This window comes from Doryrhamphus excisus, chromosome 14, assembly GCF_030265055.1.
Source record: "Doryrhamphus excisus isolate RoL2022-K1 chromosome 14, RoL_Dexc_1.0, whole genome shotgun sequence".
NCBI classification, from domain to species: Eukaryota; Metazoa; Chordata; class Actinopteri; order Syngnathiformes; family Syngnathidae; genus Doryrhamphus; species Doryrhamphus excisus.
Window position 1 is genome coordinate 7574288 of NC_080479.1, and position 13252 is coordinate 7587539.

General features: G+C 44.8%; 2 protein-coding genes across 3 annotated transcripts in view; one reads left to right on the forward strand and one right to left on the reverse strand.

Moving 5' to 3' along the window:
* On the forward strand, positions 1–5953 carry gmpr (guanosine monophosphate reductase). The gene is made up of 9 exons (XM_058046876.1): positions 1–319; positions 2131–2250; positions 2359–2442; positions 2525–2698; positions 2778–2859; positions 4305–4411; positions 4505–4547; positions 4702–4861; positions 4927–5953. Exons 1-9 carry the CDS (start codon positions 233–235, stop codon positions 5105–5107), a joined length of 1038 nt encoding a protein of 345 aa, XP_057902859.1. The 5' UTR covers positions 1–232; the 3' UTR covers positions 5108–5953.
* Positions 5954–8771: 2818 nt separating this feature from the next.
* atxn1a (ataxin 1a) overlaps positions 8772–13252 on the reverse strand; it is a 66691-nt gene continuing 62210 nt past the window's right edge. For both annotated transcript variants that reach the window (XM_058046864.1, XM_058046865.1), the window contains one exon: positions 8772–13130. In XM_058046864.1, the coding sequence (XP_057902847.1) occupies positions 12522–13130 (609 nt within the window). In that variant the 3' untranslated portion in view covers positions 8772–12521. The remainder of the gene's footprint in view (positions 13131–13252) is intronic.

The window sequence follows — 13252 nt, forward strand, 5'->3', positions numbered from 1 at the left end:
GTGAAGGCCCAAATAAAGCCATGGGGGCCGGGGCTGGGCAGCGCCCCCCTTTGCTATAAATACACTGGCTGCCTGGAGGTTCGGATTTGGTGGTTTGGGCTCCAGACCAGGGACCACCGCCACCTTGATCAGTTCCTCTGCAGCAGCAGCAGCCTTCCTCAAGAGGGTCCCCAGTGCCTGTTCCTCCTCCTCATCATCATCATCACCATCACCACCACCCTCCTCCTCCAGGATGCCTCGTGTGGACGCAGACCTCAAGCTGGACTTTAAGGATGTCCTCTTCAGGCCCAAACGGAGCAGCTTGAAGAGTCGCTCAGAGGTAAGCTCGCTACTGCTGCATGCAGGAAGTATACGCACGCACGCGCACGCATGCAGGCTGTTGTTTGCATGTGCTACACACGGATATCACCTTGTGTGCTGTTGTTGTGCGTCACCAGCAATAATGGCTGATCTGAGAGCAGCGTGACCTTCTCGAAAGGTGACACAAACACACAAAGCAGCATCTACAGTCATTAGGCGGCTTTGGAATTCTTGTTAACGAACAGCAACAAGTCCTTTAAAGGAGCGGTTTGACTGCTTGTTTATGTCCTTTATCATATTTATTACACCTGCAAGTAATCGTAGTTTGCGTAAAAATGGCTTTTAGGATTGTTTTCCCTCATGAACAATGAAGAAAGGTAGCGTCCAATACAATGCTTTTAAAATGGTGTAAAACGTTGTTTATCCTGGTTCATTGGTTCCAGACCGACCGGGGTCAGCCAATTTCAGTGAAGTAGGATTCAATATACAATATTAAATATTTTTGTAGTTAGAGCATAGAACAGCTGTCTATTGCTTTTTAAAATACACGTTTTAACATTATTTTAACATATTAGAGCCCTGCAGACATAAAATAACACCCCTATAGTCACTTTTACACTTGAAATATTCTTGTTTACAACACATTGTGCAGGCTATGGTATTACTGCAGGAACGTAATAGACAGCTACTGTTAGCATAGCAAGCTAACTAATTAGCCTCTCCAATTCACTTATTCTAAACTTTAAAAAGTGTTTCAAAACGAACAACGAAGAAGGACAAAGAAGACACAAACTTACCACTTCCACACTGAATGAGAGGAGAAGCATTTCAGGCATATCATGTCCGCTCAGCTCTCTCCATGCCGTGTGAAAGGTAATCTCACGTCACTACAACCGCCAATCCAAGTTCATCAACCCAAGGTCCTCTGAAACGGAGCAGGTTAAATGGTGGTACTTGCTTCATGGTATTCTTCAGGCGGTATTGGTGGAGAAGATTCCTCACCAGTGTCCAGGATTGGACTTTCATCATGTAGGAAAACAATGAAATATTGAGAAACTTACACCCTCATTCGTTTGTGAAGGCCCGCGCCACAAATAGATTTGGTGCTACATGTCGGCCCTCGTAGCTTGTTGTTCCAACTCTGCACAGTAGATGGCAGCTTCTGCTTCAACGCTGCTTCTTAACATGCCTGCTCTGCCTGGAATTAAGGAGGAGGAGAGAAGGAGGGATCAGCATTCAGACCCCTATAGATTCTATAGGTCTTATTGGCTGCTTTTGGAGACCCGAACATGAAAACAAGTGTTGCTCTTCTCAACGAGCAGCAGGTACTGCTGTGGGCCCGCCCCCATTTAAAAGCACACCCTGCTTGGGACAAAACAAAAATCTAATTTGTAAACAAACTTGTTTAGGAATACCTGTTCCTAATTGGCTGAAGCCTGCTGGCTATCTTAAGCGTAGTTTAAACTTGCCAAATAGTGAGCCAACAGGTCATATACTAGTCACAACCAGCAAATAGACCCTTAATGTAAAGCGGCACTATGACGGCGTGCGGCGTCGTCCCACACCATGTGGTACCAAATGGACCACAACAGCAACATAAGGCCCTCAGGAGGACTTCTGGGAAAGCTTGTTTAAAAATAGCAGCAAGTATTGCAGTGGCGAGTCCTTCAGAGCACATTCCAAACGTGGCAGGACACTACAGTATACACGCTCACTGGTCACAACATTAGGGACACCCGCACGCCCGCTAATTAGAGCCCAATGTAGCCCAATAAATACATATGATTCAAGATGACGTAGTAAGAGCGGAATGTCCTCTTTGTCCTCTAGGTGGACCTTCAGAGGACTTTCACATTCCGGAACTCCAAGCAGAGCTACTCCGGCGTCCCCATCATCGCCGCCAACATGGACACCACGGGCACCTTTGAGATGGCGCAAGTGCTCAGCAAAGTGAGTCTTTCACTCATGAATCATTTACGCGATTGGAAGTAACACAAGATTGTGCAGCTACCAAACGTTGTGTCCATGAATACATGTGATCACATGGTTGTCTTCCAGCACACTCTCTTCACAGCCATTCACAAGCACTACACCGTGGACCAGTGGAAGAACTTTGCTGCTGATCACCCAGATTGCTTAGAGGTACTTTAAACCCGTCCTTAACAACAGCAGAGCGCTCCTGTCACATAGAGGATCTTTGAGCAGCGTTTCATTTTCACATTAGCACATAGCCGCCAGCTCGGGCAGCAGCGGCGCCGACCTGGAGAAGCTGTGCGCCATCGTGGAGGCCGTGCCCGCTCTCAAGTACATCTGTCTGGACGTGGCCAACGGATACTCTGAGTACTTTGTGGACTTTGTCAAGACCGTACGGGGGAAGTTCCCAAAACACACCATCATGGTAAGAAGTTGTCACCATCGTTCACCTGTCACTCGGTCATGGTCATGATGATGATGATGACGAAGCATGCTGTGTGCAGGCTGGCAACGTGGTGACGGGCGAGATGGTGGAGGAGCTCATCCTGTCTGGTGCTGACATCATCAAAGTGGGAATCGGGCCAGGTGGGTGGACGGGTCTGCAAGATGAAGACACACGACTTGAAACTGCTTAGTAGCAGTTATGCTAACACCTGTACAGTGCAGCTTTGCATGGCCACCGGTTGCTAGGCAGAATTCACACAGCCCAGTCATACTCTTACTGGCCAATGACAAATATAGCAAACCCAATAAACAAATCATTTCATGACGTTTGAACACAGTATTCCCTCGTTTATCGCAATAAAATAAAAATAAAACATGCTTACGATATTCTAAATAGCATTTAGAGCCCTCAAGACATGACATTAAACTCCTATGAGAACTGTTATGAAACATGAGGTTGGATGACATTAGCTTTTACATTGGCTACTAGCTAGCAGAGAGAAAGACAGGACATGGCTGACATCGAGTAGAAAAAAAGACTTATGTTCTAATTTTGTCTGGAAATTGTAAGTTTACGTATTCTCTGCCCTCCTTCACTCGATTGGAAATAATTTCCCAAGTTTAGAATAAGCCAATTGATGAGGCTAACGAGTTAGCTCGGTAGCTTGCTGTGCGAGCGGCGGTCTGTTATGTCCCTTCAGTGATCCCGTAGGCTGAGCAATGTGCTGTAAACATGTAAATACGAGTGTAAAAGTGACTTTTGGGGTGTTATTTCATGTCTACGATGCCGTCATGATGTTACAGCTTTTGTGTGCTCTAACTCCGAAAATGTTCCATTTTAGAACCAATTAGCCGCGATAAACGAGGAGTTGTTACAGAGCATAACATAACATAAACATAATCAGAGAAAATAAGACATATTAGACATAACTAAGATATCATAGACTCACAGGCTAGCAGTTATTCTTTCCTGGACAGCGTATTGAATAAGAATAAGAGTAAAATATGACATATAAAGACGTAAATAAAACGCCAGCTCCAGCTGTGTCACAGTAAATGTCTTCCCTCGGGAACCTAGTGACAAGACTAGTGCCTTTGTGACCGAACACCGACACCTAGTGGTCAATGTAGAATACAGCCACTGATGCTGTAACACTTAATGTGGGGAGACAAAAAGTGAGTAAAAACACCTTCAGGAGAAAAACAAACATGCACGCACATGTTGATATCGAGTTTGTTTTTATTTATGGTTTGATTAATTGATAATGGTGGCAAACCTGTGTGTGTTCGTGTTTGATATCGATCCCAATGCTCCTTCTGCCTTGTATTTTATTTATGCTCATTTAGGCCAAAAATAAGTACAAATTGCTTAAACATGATTTCATTTACTAGTAATAGACCGTATTTAACGACTAAAGTGATCATTTGTGCATTATTTTTTGAAAAAACGCGATACATACTGTGATCAAAACATAAACCTTGTATTGGACGGGAAAATGGCGCCATCTGGTGGGAGCGTCAACATGATACACCAGTGACCCATCATTCATATTAAAATTAGCTTTGAATAACTTTGCGTGTTTTAGGGTCAGTGTGCACCACCAGGATCAAGACGGGCGTCGGGTACCCCCAGCTGAGCGCCGTCATCGAATGCGCCGACTCCGCCCACGGCCTCAAAGGACACATCATCTCAGTAAGTACATACTTTGGTGGTAGTACCACAGTACAGCCAACAGAGGGAGCCCTCATTAAAATCCACTCTTATACGACACATTTTTTTCTTGAGGATGGAGGATGCAGTTGCCCTGGAGACGTAGCCAAAGCCTTTGGTGAGTCTGAAACCTGTCTGGAAAAATACCAGATGAGCTTCTTTTTCCACTTGCATGAATATTAAGTAGGTTCTTTTTTTGTTCAAAGCTAAAAGATGGCCTTCACTATTTCTAGCGTTGCTTACTATAGCATAATGACCTCTGACCCGGACAGGTGCTGGCGCAGACTTTGTGATGATGGGCGGGATGCTAGCGGGCCACGACCAATGCTCCGGAGAGCTCATCGAGAAGAACGGCAAAAAGTACAAGCTGTTCTACGGCATGAGCTCGGATACCGCCATGAAGAAATACGTGGGCGGGGTGGCCGAGTACAGGTGAGACGCTTGCACGGACAGAGCGCGTACACGGGTGGCTTACGGTACCCACGTGCTGATTTCAGGGCGTCCGAGGGCAGGACGGTGGAGGTTCCCTACAGGGGCGATGTGGAGAACACCATCCGGGACGTGCTGGGGGGTCTGCGCTCCACCTGCACCTACGTGGGCGCCGCCAAGCTGAAGGAGCTGAGCCGCAGGACCACCTTCATCAGAGTCACGCAGCAGTCCAGCCAGATGTTTGTCTAAGTGTTTACGTGTGCAGACGTACAGGGAGGAGGAACACCTGCAAACTTCATCTCAGGAGATCTTTTCCAGCTCACTGACACGTCGCTTATGTAACGCTGCACCGATGATGCAATGACGTGGCCTTTTGCAGACGACTGTGAAACATGAACTTACATAGCATGTACGCTAAAGACACCAAAGGCCTGAAAAATCCTGCTGTGGAGTTCTCCAAAGGTTCTTCATCTGCGAATCCAATGCAAACTTCTTTGCAATGCGGCGGGAGATTTGGTGACAATAAATAAACTGCATCATTTTGCCCGCCTCGTTATATCCCCCTCGTTATATCCTCGTTATGTCCCCTTTTTCCTCATCTCCAAACAGGCAGGATGAGGGTTCACTCTGTGCACTGCTTCCAGCACCTTGGCACATTTGTTCCAAAGAGCAACAGCATGAACGGAGTGAGCCCTTTTGTCAGCAACACAATATATGGCCGTATACGTTTTCATTCTGTTTTTCATCAAATTAATGTTCAAATCTCGCCTCATCGCATAGCCCCAATCTTCATCGTCTGGTCCCGTCTGGTGATACGATATTGGGACATACTATACGGTACATGGGGTCCCGTCTGGTGATAAGATATTGGGACATACTACGGTACATGGGGTCCCGTCTGGTGATACAATTTTGGGAGGGGTCCCGCCTGGTGATATGATATTGGGACATACTACATTACATGGGGTCCCATCTGGTGATACAATATCGGGACATACTATGCAGTACTTGGGGTCCCGTCTGGTGATAGGATTTTGGGAGGGGTCCCGTCTGGTGATACGATATTGGGACATACTACAGTATGTACATGGGGTCCCTCTGGAGATACGATTTTGGGAGGGGTCCCGTCTGGTGATACGATATTGGGACATACTACGGTACATGGGGTCCCGTCTGGTGATACGATTTTGGGAGGGGTCCCGTCTGGTGATACGATATTGGGACATACTACAGTATGTGCATGGGGTCCCGTCTGGTGATACGATATTGGGACATACTACAGTATGTGCATGGGGTCCCGTCTGGTGATACGATATTGGGACATACTACGATACATGGGGTCCCGTCTGGTGATACGATTTTGGGAGGGGTCCCCTCTAGTGATACGATATTGGGACATACTACAGTATGTACATGGGGTCCCGTCTGGTGATACGATTTTGGGAGGGGTCCTGTCTGGTGATACGATATTGGGACATACTACAGTATGTACATGGGGTCCCGTCTGGTGATACGATTTTGGGAGGGGTCCTGTCTGGTGATACGATATTGGGACATACTACATTACATGGGGTCCCATCTGGTGATACGATATTGGGACATACTACGGTACATCGAGTCCCGTCTGGTGATACGATTTTGGGACATACTATGGTACATGGGGTCCCTTCTGGTGATAAGATATTGGGACATAAAAAAACAAATGAATACTTTTTTATTGTATTCATTTTTATACTAGCAAAACAATATTTATAATATTTATTATCATTATTATATTTCCAGGTGTTTTTTTCGGTAAACCGCCCAAAACATGTCTTCTTCTAAAGAGCAACAAGGAAAGGAAAAAGATGTACCGTGGTTAGCCTTTGGACATGTTTAAGCATGTGTGTGGTGTGTAACAGACAGGTGGTGTTCAATACATGGGGAGGGGGCCGTGGGTTGAAATAAACACACAAGGCGGACGTTTCTTCCCGATATGTCAAGATTTCATTTTGTTTTTCCAAAGAGGTGCATTTGTACAGATGTCAAATACGTTTACACCGACAAGGTTTCTCCATGGCTATAGAGGGTTGGGGGGGGGGCGGGGGGGGGGGGGGGTCTGGGTGGTGGTCTGTGAGAGATGGTGAGTACAATATACTGTAGTACAAACAAAGTTGGCTGGGAACTACTGCGCCCCCTGCAGGCCACACTGTCCTCTGCCACCATAAAGTTCTGACCCCCCCCTCACACACACACACTTCCTGCACAGTCCCGGGGGGGTCCTGAGTGTTCGGAAACAAGTGGCAGTAAGCGGGGGTCAACAAACCAAAAAAATACAAATAAATCCCAGCCATCTCCAGCATAATACACTTAATATAATAATAATAATAATAATAATAATAACTAGTTAATTGTCAATGATTGTTAATCATATGAAATTATTTGTGGTAAATTGACACATCTTGGAACCCAAACAGCCCACGTTGTAAAGTGATTGGGGTTCGACTCAACGTGAAAGTGGGCATATAAACGTTTTCTTTCTGCCTGAGTTGGTTATCCAGCGCTAAGGACACAAAAACAAACTGCTTCTTCTTTTATTCCTCCAAAACGAACACACACAGACGAGGCTGCGTTCACACTTGTGGAGAAAGAAGATACCTGGTGTGCTCTTGTGGTGGGTTCAAACTGATATTTCTGTCATGTGACCAGATGCTGCAGATGAACGAAGATACATAGAGCCTAAAGTATGGACTTGATTGGGCAGCTTTCTACATACGTTACTTCTTACTGGGGTGAACGTTTGCTACTTTTAGAATCTGCTATATTTCCCAGTGTACATTTCACCAAAAGCTTCTAAAATATACTTTTAAAGTGCATTTTTCCTAGAATATTAAGTGACATATAAAGTCAAATATTCCAAGCCAAAATGCTATCTGCCAGTCTCCATGTGTTAATTTTTATATTGAGCCATATTTACCATTTTGGATTTCACCAAAAGCTTCTAAAATATACTTTCCTGGAATATTAAGTGACATATTAAGTCAAATATTCCAAGCCAAAATGCTATCTGCAGGTCTCCATGTGTTATTTTTTTTTATATTTAGCCACATTTACCATTTTGGATTTCACCAAAAGCTTCTAAAATATACTTTCCTGGAATATTAAGTGACATATTAAGTCAAATTATTCCAAGCCAAAATGCTGTCTGCCGGTCTCCATGTGTTATTTTTTTATATTCAGCCATATTTACCATTTTGGATTTCACCAAAAGCTTCTAAAATGGACTTTTAAAGTGCATCTTTTGTGACAAGATGTGAAATATTCCAACAGCACATGCCGTCTACTGGGTTGAATGTGTTGTTTTTGTACTATATATTTCACCTACTATATTTATTATTATTTACTATTATTTATTTAAACTGGGATTGAACCAAAAGCTTCTAAAATTTACTTTTAAAGTGCATCTTTTGTGCCATGATGTAACTGAAATATTCCAAACGCACACGCCATCTACTGGGTTGAATGTGTTGGGTTTTTTTTACTGTATATTCCATATTTATTATTATTTACTATTATTTATTTAATCTGGAATTTCACCAAAAGCTTCTAAAATGGACTTTTAAAGTGCATCTTTTGTGACAAGATGTAACTGAAATATTCCAAAAGCACATGCCATCTACTGGGTTGAATGTGTTGTTTTTTTTACTGTATATTCCATATTTATTATTATTTACTATTATTTATTTAATCTGGAATTTTACCAAAAGCTTCTAAAATGGACTTTTAAAGTGCATCTTTTGTGACAAGATTTAACTGAAATATTCCAAACGCACATGCCATCTACTGGGTTGAATGTGTTGGTTTTTTTGGTGTATATTCCGCCTATATACTATATTTATTTTTATTTACTATTATTTATTTAATCTGGGATTGAACCAAAAGCTTCTAAAATGGACTTTTAAAGTGCATCTTTTGTGCCATGATGTAACTGAAATATTCCAAACGCACATGCCATCTACTGGGTTGAATGTGTTGTTTTTTTTAAACTGTATATTCCATATTTATTATTATTTACTTTTGTTTATTTAATCTGGATTTTCACCAAAAGCTTTTAAAATGGACTTTTAAAGTGCATCTTTTGTGCCATCATGTAACTGACATATTCCGCACATGCTGTCTACTGGGTTGAATGTGTTGGTTTTTGACTGTATATTCCACTTATGTTGTATATTTATCATCTGGGATTGAACCAAAAGCTTCTAAAACATACTTCTGCATGCTTTTTTTTTGTCATTTTTGGGGTCGGTGTCGCGTCCAAGTGAACTGAACCGCACCAGAGTTCACTTGCAAGTGGCCCGAGACCAACCTCACCCACCCGGTGTTGTTTTGGGGTAACAACCAAGCAGAGCGAAGGCACCAGAGTTCCTTTTAACCCAAGCAAACATGCCAAGCGTGAACGCATCCCAAAAGCACGCGTGCCTGTTTTTTGTTTTTTTATTCATCCAAAACGTCAAAGCTGCACACATTCATTATTTTTTTTTTGTTGTGCAAGAAGAAAGAGGAAAAACTAAACCAAAGTCTTGATCCTCCGGCGAGGACGCTCGTCATAAAAAGCTCAGCCGTGACGCCGGGAGATGACACAGCGAGCGCTACAAAGCCCACAAAAGAAGGGACACGTGAGACGACGACGACCACCACAAACACCACCTGACACCTGGACCCAAAAGAACAAAACAAACAAAAACAGGTTTTATCGCCCCCCTTGTGTCGATCCTCTGCGAGAGCCCGCCTCCTAGCTAGGATTGGGAAAGTGCTGAAACGTCATCTTTAAAAACCTCCGCTCCTTGCATGTGCATCGTCTATTTTTCATATTTTTTATTTTTATTTTTTACTACTAAAAAAAAGTGGTCCCCACTGTGGCAATGAGGTCTCTATGAACCTTGCGAGGTTTGTCCATTCACGCAAACGCACACACACACACACACACACACACACACACACACACAAACAGAGGAAGGCCGCCAAGCACAAGACGGAAGCAGAAATTCAAGCGAAAAAAGAAAAAAAAGGTATGATGCTACATGGACTTGGCACAGCGAGGAAAAGGGGGAACGTCAACTATTGCACATGACGGAACATTTACCGACGGGGTTCTCTTTCCTTCGCTCGGAAACAGTCGCCAGCCTTCTGTATGGATGCCGATGAAAGATATCGATAAAAGGTGTCGAGTCAGCAGCGGTGTAGCGTGGGTTGTCAAACATCAGCGCCCGCTATCGTTTGACATCAAATCACAACCTCCACTGCTGTATTTGTCCACTCTGGGACCGCCCCCCCACCCCCCCTCCCCTCCACCCCGACGCGCCCACGCTACGCCACTGCGTGAAAGGTAGCTAACGGTTACTGAGGGTTGAAAGTGTTGCCCCCCCTGCAGGGAGAGGGGCGGCACGGAGCCGAGTGCTGGACTCTGGCTGGAGGTTAGTGGGGGTGTGGTACTGCATACACCGGGACAAATCCCTGAATACGATTGGCTGATTCTTCAGGTCGGTGCGCCTGAAAAAACGCATTCTTCTTCTTGTGAGGGTTTTGGTTGCTGTTGCTGGAGGATTCGTATGAAATGTTTATTGCCGACTACTCCAGTGGAATGATTTGGTGTAAGTGTATACGTATATATACAGCATGTATATAAGTGTGTGGCAAAGTGCATGACTATTGCTTTCTTAGGTAACCATAGCAACACAAGCATCACTTGGCTTTGGCTCCGTAGTTACGTACGTTGTGTCTTTTTTTTTTTTTTGTTAAACCTGAAGAAGTAAAAGAGTAGAGGTTCCAAGAGGCTGATTGGTTTGATTACATGTTCCAAGGGCTGGTGGTCTGAGGGGTGGGGGTGGGGGTGGGGGGGCGGCTGTTAATACACAAGCATACGTGATGGAGGGAAGTAAATATGCACGACTGTGGCAATGCAAGTGGAACCCTGTTTTATTCTTATAAAAATAAACTATCTTCAAAATCTCATACGGGGTCCGTGTAATCCACCAAGCACATCATCCCACATCATCGACCCCTAGGTTGGCCTCAGGTTGCCCCCACACATCGGCCCCGCATAGGTATCCCCTCCCCGCCCCTTAACAAGTTCCAAGTATCCAAATGTTGACCGCTACTTCTTTGTGAAACAGGTTTCCCCGCGCCATTTTCCCTACAGAACAGCATTTGGGACCCCCTGTGGGGGCGCCAAATGTTGACCAGAGCTCAGTAGGCAGGCACATTACACAAGTCCGCTTTAAGCTCCTTGTGGGTTTCATTTGAGTTTTAATGATTAGGAAATGTTGGGGCTGCTCCAGTGTTTTGTTTTTTTTTTTCATCTTTCTTTTTTTTTTTTTTTTTTTTTTTACGGGTGGTCTCGAGTTCATCTGAAGAGAACTGGGACCCGGCAAAAAAAAAAAAAAAAAGAAAAAAAAAGAAACCACACACACAAAAAACAACCCGAGAACCGACTCCCTTCCTCCTGATGTGCAAACTGCAAGATTCTCTTAAAAGATTCCAAGTGGAAACACTGGACATGAACATATTCTATAGATATATAGTTCTAGATCTATGAAGTGAGTGTATTATTTGTCTATACACAGTATACGTAAACTCATACACAAACACACCACATAGCACTGTGCAACTGTTACTGTTAACTACGAGTGTGCAGTCCGCTGGGGACAATATGCACCGAAATAGAAGCGTCTCCATACATCCTAAGCACTAATACAGTACATATATCAAATTAGAGGGGTGGCCTGGATTGGTTTGTGTTTGCTTGTGTGTGTGTGTGTGTGTGTGTGCGTGTGTGTGTGTGGACAGACATAGGCCTGCATCTTGCACAATCTAGCGCACAAAAAGACAAGACACCCTTCAAAACTCGTGTGGCGCGAGCTCTTCGTCATATTTCTTTTGAGGCACATCCACGGCACCAATTCATTAAAAAAAAAAAAAAAAATACACAATCACCCCCCCACTTCGCTCTTCCAAAGTGCTGCTGCTGCTACTTGTTACTCACCACCGTCTCAAAAAACACAGACAAACATACAGTACTGCGTTAAAAACAACCAAACGACGGAACCCACGGCGCTCGGAGCGACCTCTCGAGGTACAACAACGTAAAATTTATCACCAAATACGAGGAGGAACGTTCCCGCTTAATATTTCCTTTAAAGGTCGCCAACCCAGTGTGTTTGTACAAAGTCAGGTTGGGGCTTATTTATAAAATGAACATTGACCTGTCACGGTTCAACTTTATGACCCCTGATTCGTATTTCTTCTGACAATCATTGAAAAAACGGGCGAGGAGGACGTTTGATAAGCGTATCAAGCAGGATGCTAAAATGCTAAGCTAATGAAGAAGAAGTGTTGTTCCCTCTATCACCTGTGCGGCACGCCGTAAACGCCTTCCGTTGCCGAGCTAACGCGCTACGGGACAACGGCTTCACGTGCGCCACACTGAGCTAGCGCGCTTTGCCCGTCCTTCACCGAATCTTGTGAAAACCCTTTAAACAAAAAAAAGCACAGATTGTTTGTGTCATCCATAAAAATGACTGATAAAGTTATACCGTGTAGAGCGTTTTCGTCTCGACGGTTCAGAATTCAAAACAAAAACAAAACAAGTTCATGTTGTCTTCCACTTTCCGCATCTTACAAGACTTCACTTGCCGATATTCGACCTTCCCTCAATGGTGACCTTCACCTCATGAGGGATAAAAGAAGGTTTGGCCAAGGTCAAGGGCGGCTCCTCTGATTTTTCAACCTTTCGACCCTCAGGGGCCGACCATCTCCGCTTCCTGGCCCCCGATGACATCCCGCGCTTCCCGGGTTCTCCGAGCCCGTCTTTTAAAATCAACCTGGATCCTCTTTCTACAAATGCCAGATCACCATTTTCGGCAGCAGTGCCGCCCCCGCTGCTGCCCCCGTTTCCGCTGCCGCCTCTCCCCCGTTGGCCAAGCCCGTTCTCTCGCTCCCCGTGCCTGGAGACACCTCCACTGCACCTCTGGGGAACATTTGAGACAGGCTTTGGGGCTCTGGGGTGCCCACGACTGGAGGCTGGGGCCGATGTAGGGGGCGCCAGCTCTGGGGGCTGAGTTCTGGTCAGAGATCCGTTCCTCAAGTTCTTTAGGGTGAGTGAAATACAAACATCGCCTACAGAAAGCTTGGTGCAAGGCAGTTCCAGGAGTTGGGTGGTCCGGTCCGGGCAGCAGGAAGACCATCCCTGGCCAAAGACGAAGAAGGGGTACTCCACCAAAACCTCCACACTCACCTGATAGCAACACAAAGAGACCAGTTGAAAGACATAGGTTTGGATTCCACTTAAAAGTATCGATGCAGAGCTCAGATGAATCACCTGTTCATCTTTGGAGGACCAAGCTAGCTGCCTGGTGA

Coding starts and splice junctions, on each gene's coding strand:
- gmpr (XM_058046876.1), top strand. CDS start 233: ATGCCTCGTGTGGACGCAGACCTCAAGCTGGACTTTAAGGATGTCCTC. Junction 320..2,130: donor GCTTGAAGAGTCGCTCAGAG/GTAAGCTCGCTA, acceptor TTTGTCCTCTAG/GTGGACCTTCAGAGGACTTT. Junction 4,412..4,504: donor TCAAAGGACACATCATCTCA/GTAAGTACATAC, acceptor TTTTTTCTTGAG/GATGGAGGATGCAGTTGCCC.